General features: G+C 36.2%; 1 protein-coding gene across 2 annotated transcripts; it reads left to right on the plus strand.

The window, feature by feature from the left end:
- Positions 1-340: 340 nt before the first annotated feature.
- LOC107724110 (upstream stimulatory factor 2-like) lies at positions 341-8,456 on the plus strand. Of its 2 annotated transcripts, XM_016532900.1 has the most exons (11): positions 341-805; positions 2,050-2,093; positions 2,187-2,305; positions 3,652-3,771; positions 3,879-4,035; positions 4,950-5,037; positions 5,354-5,398; positions 6,237-6,295; positions 6,755-6,849; positions 6,946-7,074; positions 7,730-8,456. In XM_016532900.1, exons 1-11 carry the CDS (start codon positions 768-770, stop codon positions 7,814-7,816), a joined length of 981 nt encoding a protein of 326 aa, XP_016388386.1. In that variant the 5' UTR covers positions 341-767; the 3' UTR covers positions 7,817-8,456. The 2 variants fall into 2 exon arrangements, with proteins under 2 accessions (XP_016388386.1, XP_016388387.1); XM_016532901.1 differs by lacking the exon at positions 5,354-5,398 and having other exon boundaries at positions 351-805.
- The last annotated feature ends 1,686 nt before the right edge of the window (positions 8,457-10,142 follow it).

A 10,142-nucleotide genomic window follows, 5' to 3' on the forward strand; every position in this document is an offset into this window, starting at 1 on the left:
TAAGTTCACTCATTTATTAAACGCCATTTCAAACCGTCATGTCATTCATAATGAAACTCGTAAGGTTGTAATAGCAATAGGCTAGTTAGATCTCATTTGAACTTCAATTTCCAGTTTAAGCGTTGAAAGTCTATCGCAATAATTTAGACTCCCTATTTGTTCTGTTTCTACCCCTTAAATTATCGTTACCTGCGAAATACAAGCCGTTTCAGAATACGTACACAACCATTCGTGTGTTCTTATATTTGTGTGCAAGTTACCTAAAATATTTTATTGTTCCTTTATTTCAACATAAACCGCACTTTGTTTAAAATAGGAACTCCACTCCATATCTTATTAACGGCAGCGCTAATATGTGGCCACTAGAACGCTTGCGGAGGGATACGTGAAGATTGATATAAAAGCAATACAGCGCGGTTCTGAAATAAGGCGAAAACGAGGGTTTAAAGTACTTCAAAATAAACCGATAAATAAATCCAGTGTTAACGTAGGCGCTATAAGTTTGAAAAGAAGCCACTAAGCGACTCAACAGGTCGAGCACTCGTCTAGACAGTAGGGCGGGAGTGAGTAACATACGCAACAACAACCGGTACACCTTCCGTCTTCCTCCACAGCGGTCTCCATTTTAACTCCTCGCCCAGCCTGCACCTCACGTGTCCTGGACTGTCTTTCTCACATGACCCGTGTGTTTGTCCCCGTGATCAGCGCTTCCATCTCCAGTATTTCAAGTGTCGCTGAATATCGCATTTTTAAATTCGTTCGCATTCATGGATATGCTCGATCAGCGCTTGGACACCTCGACGAGGTGAGAGCGCGTCCTTTATGCACGGCCATCCTCAAGGCCCCAGTCAACCATTTTCTGCTCTGTTTTTTATAGTAGGGCAGTTAGCAATCATCTTTTAAGTTTATTTTCTGACTTTTATTAAGTTTTGGGCATGCCATTAATATAGTAAGTTACACGTAAGATACGAATAGCACGAAGAAAACAACAGATCGCAGGCATTTTAACATCGATGGTCGACATATTTATATCACTATTAGCCCGATTGCTAATTTGGTGATTTTTGTCTAACGTTACCCTTGGTATTTGAAAATAAAACGACAACTCCAAGCCGGTGTACGTTTCCTTTTAACAACAATCTTCTATATTAATATTTTCTGAAATATAAAAGACGTTTAACTAATATTTCAAGTAGAAATGTCGTGTTTAGTACTGTAGAAACAAAAGCTCTTCATCGGTTTTAAGCATTAAATTCCCTTCAACCTGCAAACAACTCCCAGTCTTTTCATTCAGAGGCTTTATATGTTTAGATCTTTATTTATTTAATCCCGTGTTGTTTATTTGGCTATATATTTTTATCTACAGAAAATGTTGCTATTAGTAGTTTTGAATTTTGCAGACCACTATAAAAACAGTGAACAGTTTTTAGTGATGAGAAGGGGGGCGTTCACCGTTTGTTGGCCAAGTTAAGGAGACAGATCTTGATGATCTATGTCAGATTTATATCTAGAGCATCTTTCTCAAGCCATTTTGAGTTTTTAATTGATTTCCAAATAGTTCAAACGCCTCTTTAATTAATTGCACCAATACTGAATGTAGTAGTTATGTCCGATTCGTTAACGAATCGTTCTTTGAGTCGGATCGTTTCAATGAATCGATTCGCGATTCTTTCAGAAATCTGTCTGAGCTGTTCTTGAGTAAGAATAAAAAGGGAGTTCAATAGCAGTATGACAAAAAAAATCGTCACATTAAAATAAGCATATCTAAATTTAAAACACGCAAAATACATTTTCTAAAGAGTTTTTTTTATTATAAATGCAAATTATATCCAGGGACTATAGGACTGAAACACAAAATTACATAAACACTATTATTGTAAACAACATTATTATTTTTGAACCCGTGTTTTGAATGAACCATTTTGAAATGACTGCCAAATTTCCATCACTAGAATCTGCCAAAAGCCTAAATGATTTTGATCTATATCTCTAGAGCTTCCTTTGAGTAGTTTTATAAGATGACCCAGAACATGCTCTTTCTCTATGCAGTCACGACAAACAGGAAACTGAGGAGGTTGTTCAGCTGCAGGAGGGTAAGTAAAAACATGCAGCTCAGAATGATGTGTGCATGCAGTGAATGATGCATATATCAATATACCGCTGTTCGTTTGTGGTGCATTTCTCAGGAGAGGGCGTGGGGGTGGAGGAGCAGGCAGCGGTTACCATAGCAAGTGTCCAGCAAGCAGCAGCTTTTGCAGACCACAATGTTCAATACCAGTTCCGGACAGAGAACACTGGTGGACAGGTCAGTGCGACCTTTGACCTTTCCAGGGTTCAAACTGGGGTCACTCTGTAATAAAACATGGCCTGGAGTCATGAGTTTCTCTGTCAAGGCTCTTATGAGAATGCTTTTATGTCTGTATAATGCCTACATTATATTATATATATTATGTCTGCGAGTGTCATTTTAGTATTATATATTATTATTATACTATTGAATTTAGTATTATTTATTACTATTAAATAAAAATTGGGTAACACTTTATTTTAAGGTGTCCTTGTTACACGTTACGTGTTCTTACTATTATAATAACAATAAATTATGCATAATTACATGCAAGTAACCCTAAACCAACCCCTAATCCTAACCATATAGTAAGAACATGTAGTTAATTAATATTCCTCAGTACTTAAATGTATAATTACACTGTAACAAGGACACCTTAAAATAAAGTGTAACCAAAAATTATTTGCATATTCTGTATTATTGTAGTATTTTTATATTTTTATATTTCAAATTAGCATTTATATTTTCAGTTTTGTGTTTAGTTTAAGTTTGAGTCATTTTACATGCTTTTGTTATTTTTATTAGTTCTATTTAGCCTTAATTTCTGTCTATTTCAGTTTTAGATTTAGCGATTTTAGTACTTCAACCAATTTTATTTCAGTTATTTGGCAAGGAAACATTTCTAATTTTCATTTAAGCTTTTTCTATTTAGGCTTTTCATCTAATATTTATTTTTCATTTTCATTGTACTCTGTGTCAGTTAACAAAATCTATGTTTAATAATGTTTTTTTAGTTAACAATAACAACACTGCTGTATAAACCAACAGCAGTTTATAGCTCTATTATAACTTTAAAGTCAACAAGAAATTAAAATTGCCTGAATTTACTTTCATAATGCAAATTCCTGGTGTTATTGTGAACGATTCATCGGTGCGTATTATTCCAAAAGAAAAAAAAAATCTGTTTATTCATATTCTTTAAAAAAAAAAAAAAAACTCCCTCTGAAACTGCTTTCCCTTTTTGCTGACATCACCTGGACAGTTCAGGCTACTGGATGATGCTAAGCACCAGCCAAATAGCTATATAGGCATTATTTTAGCAGACTTATATTCTAGTATGTAATGTCCACTGTTTATTATCATTTGATTTCTGATAGATAAAATCAAGTCCAATCCTGCTTTTTTATTTACTGTTGAAAATTCTATTTGATTTAGAAACGTCAAACTATGAAATTAAGTTTCAAATGGGAAATCATTTTTGCTTTAATGCATTTGTGTTATTTAAATCCACATAATTAGATTATGCAACTTAAAGATACAAAACATTCTTACAAAGTTCACCTTTGTGTTCTGTCCTGATACAGGTGACGTATCGCGTGGTCCAGGTAACAGAGGACCATTTGGACGCAGCAGGAGATGGAGGAGCGGCAGTCAGTGTAGTGTCCACAGCCGCCTTTGCGGGCGCACAGCAAGCGGTAGCACAGGTGTGTATGGAGCAGACTGGACTGAAGCATGGAGAAAAGCAAAAAAATGAATGCAGTGTCAGCTTTGCATGCTTGTCTCTCATATTTCAATATCTGTCTCTCAATAGGCTGTCATCCAGAACCCATTCAGTAATGGAGGCAGTCCAGTGGGGGAAACAGTGGGGGGGGAGACACGCTTCGCCTACTTCCCAGCAGCAACTGTCAGTGACGGTACAGCTGTCTCAGTGCAGGCCACGTCTGATCCGACCCTCACACAGGCTGGAGGTCAGTCTCGCATGCTAAAGTACAAAAACATTGTTTGCCATTGATACTGAGCATGTTTTACAGCTTTACGTGTTTTGCTGGTTTACATGCAAATCAATAAACCAGCGATGCAAGTAAGCTGCATTTAGAAGAATGGTACGTGAGTTGTGATGGTAAATTAAGCATTAGATCCTAGAGTACTCCAAAATGTCAGTGGGAAACGTGCATAGTTTTTACAATTGTACCACGTGTCCTATGGCTGCAGGAGATGAGAACATATTTTTTATCATTTCTTTGGTCAGAAATGATTCAGAATTTGCAATGTCATCCTACGCACCGTAAAACACTCACTGTGGCTGGATGCACTTAAATCTGCCGTAAGGGTGCTTTTCTGTAACGTATAACACATTCTATAATCCGACAGAACACAGATTAAAGGGTTAGTTCACCCAAAAATGAAAATTCTGTCATTAATTACTCACCTTCATGTTGTTCCAAACCTGTAAGACCTTCGTTCATCTTCAGAACACAATTTAAGATATTTTTGATGAAATCTGAGGGCTCTCTGACCCTCCCATAGACAGCAAGGTAACTACTACGTTCAAGGTCCAGAAAAGTACCAAGATGATCGACAAAGTAGTCCGTGTGACATCAGTGGTTCAACTGTAAAGTTACGAAGCTACGAGAATACTTTTTTGCGCAAAGAAAACAAAAATAACGACTTTATTCCACATTTTCGTCTCTACTGCGTCACTTGTGGACGCGCGTTCAAGACAGTACCATGACGCAAGCGTGTACTTATAAACTTAAACAGGTTTGGAACGACATGAGGCTGAGTAAATGATGACAAAATGTTCATTTATGACAACAGATGCTGCAGGTGCAAGTTCATTCATATTGTGTTTTTCAAACATTTCCTTTTTTGTTAACTCTAGGTCAGTTTTACGTGATGATGAGTCCACCAGATGTTTTACAGACTGGAACGCCACGGACCATCGCCCCTCGTACACACACATACTCTACGTAAGTATGATCATGGGTCAACATCCCTTACTTTTCCCAGTCTGCACAGCCCAGTCCACCCTTTGATCCCAGTGCTATGTACATAATGATTTGATCCCTTCACGTTCCCCCAAATTAATTTCAGTTTACAGAACAACAAGAATGGAATTTCAAATCAAATTCGGATTAATTTTCCTGCAAAACGCCTCAAATTGAGAGTGTAGCATTAATTTAAAAATGCAATGAATTCACATATAAATATTCAAAGTATTGTCCAATCAAGTGCAGTCAGAAGAACAACCGAAAAAAATTTGTCCCACTTGCCTGCCATCCCCAGAGACCTTGGTGAACGTGAGACTCTTCAACACAGCAGATCAGACTGGTGAGGAAGACCTTTTACATCCCCACCCCCTTTCAGCTACCAGCCTGCATTTCTCTAGATACTGCTGCTATTGAGCAGCTGGCTTTTTAAAGGAATTGTTCACCCAAAAATGGAAATTTGCTGAAAATGTACTCGCCCTCAGGCCATCCAAGATGTAGATGAGTTTGTTTCTTCAACAAAACAGTTCCAACAGCTGATAAAAACATCTCGGTAATCCACACAACTGCAGTCCATCAGTTAACGTCTTGTGGATTATTGTGATGTTTTTTAAGCTGTTTGGACTCTCATTCTGACAGCACCCATTCACTGCAGAGGATCCATTGGTGAGCAAGTGATGTAATGCTAAATTTCTTCAAATCAGTTTCAATAAAGAAACAAACTCATCTACATCTTTGATGGCTTGAGGGTGAATACATTTTCAGCAAATTGTAATTTTTGGGTTAACTATTCCTTTAATTCAGTACTGTATGAATACCTTAGATGTGTTTGCTGGTGTTTGAGTTTTCTTCATGTTCGGAAGACATCACTTGAATTAATTCTAGCCTCTAAAAACCGAAATGAGGAAAAATCAAAGGGTTACATATTTATTTTAGGCTAACCTATTTGTCCAGATTTAAGCAAATCTTTGGGTACAATCGAATTGACCTGACTAAAATTTGTGACTCAATAATGAACTGTTGTTATATCAGTAAATGGGCTGAAGAAATGTTTGTTTTCAAATAGGCTTCAGCTGTGTTGTGTCGTGCAGATTCGTTTGGTGTTTTTGGTAGTTTAATGGTGCAGTAGAACAAGCTAACACAAGTCTCCTCTTTTTCTTTTCTCTCTCTTACTTGCGCAGGAAGATTGATGGCCCCCGGGCGCCCCGTGATGAGAGAAGGAGAGCACAGCACAATGAAGGTGAACTAATACATGTCTTTTTAGAGCTCAGAATATGTACAGTTTCAGTGAAAGCAAGAACATCTGTACAAAACAGTTATATGATCAATGTCACTAATTTAACTGATGTAAAAAGTAATGACTTTTTTAAAAATTTTATTGCATTTCAGTCAAAATGAAACTAAACTAGAAAAATGTAGAACTGGAACATTGTCCATCAGGAATTGATTTAATTGTAATGTGGATTTACAAATGAAATGGTTACAGTGGTGGAAGTTATTACACTTTAATAAAACATTGTAAAGACAGGTTTTTTCATTGAAAGTAACATACACGGATAACTCATTCACCAGGAGCATGCATTAGGAAGAGAAAATGGGGTCAATTAGGATTTCATATCGACTTTGAGTAATTCAGTGTATAGAACAGAAGTAGCTCAGTTTGGACTGTTGCTAAATGGTTTTATTGGTGTTTTTGCAGTGGAAAGGAGAAGAAGAGACAAAATCAACAACTGGATTGTCACGCTGTCTAAAATTATCCCAGACTGCAATATGGACAGTACCAAAACAGGAGCAGTAAGTAACTTACATGGCATCAGATCTTCTGTTCTTGGACCTGTTGTACCTCTTTACACCTGCTAATGTTAATGAACTGCTTGTCCTCCTCTCTAGAGTAAAGGAGGAATCCTGTCTAAAGCATGCGACTACATTAGAGAACTCCGACAGACTAACCAGAGGCTGCAGGAGAGCTACAAGGAGGTGGAGAGAATACAAGTGGACAATGAGCTACTAAGACAACAGGTATTTTTGTTGGTGGGAGTTATGTAGGATGTACAGAGGGGTCTCAAAGTCAGAATACTAGTGTGTGTGTATATATATATATATATATATATATATTTATATTTGAATTTTTCTGGATTCTATTTTTAATGGTTGAGTTAAATTTTAATAATCAAAAAGGATTTTTAATCAGTTGTGTTTATAAAACTATAAAATTATAATTTAATACTTTATTAAAATGTAACAATAGTTTATGAATAGTGTTTTATTTTTCCAGAAATTCTGTTTCAGTTTTTCTGGGTTCTAATTTTGTTTGTTTGGTTGGTTGGTTATTTAGTTTTGGTCAGAAACATTAGTAATCAAATGAGTGCTTACATCTTTAACAGTGTAACCAATCTTTTAAAATGTAATCAAATGACATTTCAACAGTTCCTTTCCGTTTTTGGCAAATAAAGTGCTGCAAAAGAGGTTTAAGAGGTTTACAGTTTCAATTAAAACATGGATGACAAATTGTGATATTGTATGATATCCTTAAAAAAATGCCTCAAGTAATGTATCCTAAGTGGTTAATAAAATAAATTAAATCCTAAGTGGTAAATTTATGAGATCTTTGGTGTTTTACTGACCAAGTCCGATTGGGCACATGGTAATATGTTGATTGTCCATTGTCCTGCAGATTGAAGACCTGAAGAATGACAATGCACTGCTCAGAGCTCAACTACAACAGCATGGCCTGGAAATCAGTGAAACTACATCACAGTGACAAAACAAACAAACAAAAAAACATTCTCATCAATAAACGGTCTCAAGTGGAGAAATAACCCCTCAATGACACACTTGTTCACAACTCATCACAGACTTAAGTTGTGCTGCAACTCAAGTAGGGTATGAATGCTTATTTGATAGACAGACACATCCTTCTGACAAGAGACTCTCTGACTGTTGGGAAAATAATAACTTCTGTACAAGCACATTTTGTTTTCTCCTTCATTTGTGCGAGAACTCAACAAACCTGGACTCGGTCGATATGGAATAACCCTCTTCCAGAAGTATCCCGCTTGCCACAAGTCTTTATCTTTAGTTTGAATCTCGGATTTGTGAACCAGTTATATGCCTGCTCATGCCTAATGCTCATATTTTGTTCTGTTTGAAACATTTTGTGGATTTTATTTTTGCTACATCGTGCAAATGTTACTACTGTCTCTAACATTACAGAAGGTCTTTTTCGAGGGTTCTGCGGTATTGTATTTATTAGCTTTCAAGAAATTGCGCAGCAGCAGGCATACAAAACCTTGGCTAATGTTTTGAATTTGGTTTTGTTTTTCTGTCCTGCAGTCTTTCCATATATCAGACTTTGTGAAATGCGTTCATCTGGCTGATCAGAGACTTGACATTGTGGCACATCAAGAGTAATTTACAGTATAAATTTTGCTTAGAAAATAAAAGAAAGTGCATAGAGTATGTTTTCATATACAACAGAGACTTATGATATCTAAAACTGCATTACCTATAAACTTCAGTTTTCAGAGTCCATTATATTTAATGCACTGTGATTTTAGTGAAGGATGAACGAGTAGCTCAGGGTTTTGAGGTGCAGGAAAATAGCCAAGGCTCTGGAACTCCCCACTAACCTTGTAACCCTGCACTTTTTGCCCTTTGGCTTTAACATACTAGAAACTTGTACTGTATATATCATGTATTTCAACCAGTTGTTCTTGCGTCATGAATTAATTAGACGAAATGTACTTTATAAGCCCTAATTCCCAGGGTCGTTTTTCTGCGGCAAATAAAATGGAAGATGCACAATAGAAACAAATAGAATTGCTACTGCTAGTAGTGTTCTGGCTCATTTTGTTGAAGCTTATCTTCCGTCTTATTTTGTAACGGTCCTAATTTGGGTTAAGACATTGATCAGCAACGTTTTAAACAATAAAATCAGAGATGAGCTTTAAAAATGATCAAACACTATTCAATTATAAGAGTATGAGCATTAATATCTGACAGCAATGGGAGTTATTGTTAATGAGCTATGCATAAGGAAACCAAACAGTTTAAAAGCGAACAGATTTATTTTCTTAAACCTTCTTGATAGTTTTAGTGTTTACCAGTTTATTTCCTAGGTTTTAAGGCCAGTAGACCAGTAGTTGGTGTAGCAGCATATTTCATCTTTAACAGGAATGAAAATGATGCTGTGATGATAGTACAGTGTGTTCAATGGATTGTACTGATGTTTAACAGCATACCAATTATTCAGCTGACAAAATGTCTTTCTGGTGGGAAAAAAAATGAATTTCAGTAGACAAAAACTAAAACAATTTTGAAAGTTGTGAATATTGTGATCTAGGACCTTTATACAGTGCCATTATAAAGACAGTCTATCCCTCACAGCATTGTTTTTTATTCGTGTTAAATTCAATATGGTGTCTAGCTTGATTAAGGTCTCTTCAGGCCTGTGTTTTCCCCTTCCTAGTCAGATGGGCTTATTGCAAAACTTGAATAATATAATGCCGGGTTACAAAAATATTACTTTTTACTAGGACCCATTAGTTCATCTCCACATGTCTCTAGTTTTGGTAAAAAATAAAAAAAAACATCAGATTTTAAACAGCCTTAAGTTATAACCTCAAGCAATCAGTGATCATAGCAAACCAAGTGTTGAACCAGTGAAACATCAATATATGTTTCAAAAGTTCCACATAGCAATACAGAAAGTGCACAGATAAACCTTATTAAACACTGTCCTCTTCACAGTATTAATGCTGTACATGAATGACTGTTGATTTACAGATTCAAGAACTGTAGTCTTAATGCACTGCTGCTTTTAAATCAAAGCTTAGAAAGAATATTTTTATTCCTGTCTTGGTTGAACTGAGGAACCCTTAGCATGACATTCTTACCACTGGTTTGATATCTATAAGCTATACAACGCAGTTGCTTTGTTTATACCTGATGACTGTTGATGTTTGTAGCGTCTGGACCAATCAGACACACCATTTTTCATTTGATTTAACAAATCAATTATTCATTAGATTAACAAATCGTCACAGTCCCCTCACCAAATAAACTGGATGCCAGGATGTCTGCCACGA

Source organism: Sinocyclocheilus rhinocerous, unplaced genomic scaffold (assembly GCF_001515625.1).
Source record: "Sinocyclocheilus rhinocerous isolate Xijiao unplaced genomic scaffold, SAMN03320098_v1.1 scaffold335, whole genome shotgun sequence".
In the NCBI taxonomy this organism is placed as follows: domain Eukaryota; kingdom Metazoa; phylum Chordata; class Actinopteri; order Cypriniformes; family Cyprinidae; genus Sinocyclocheilus; species Sinocyclocheilus rhinocerous.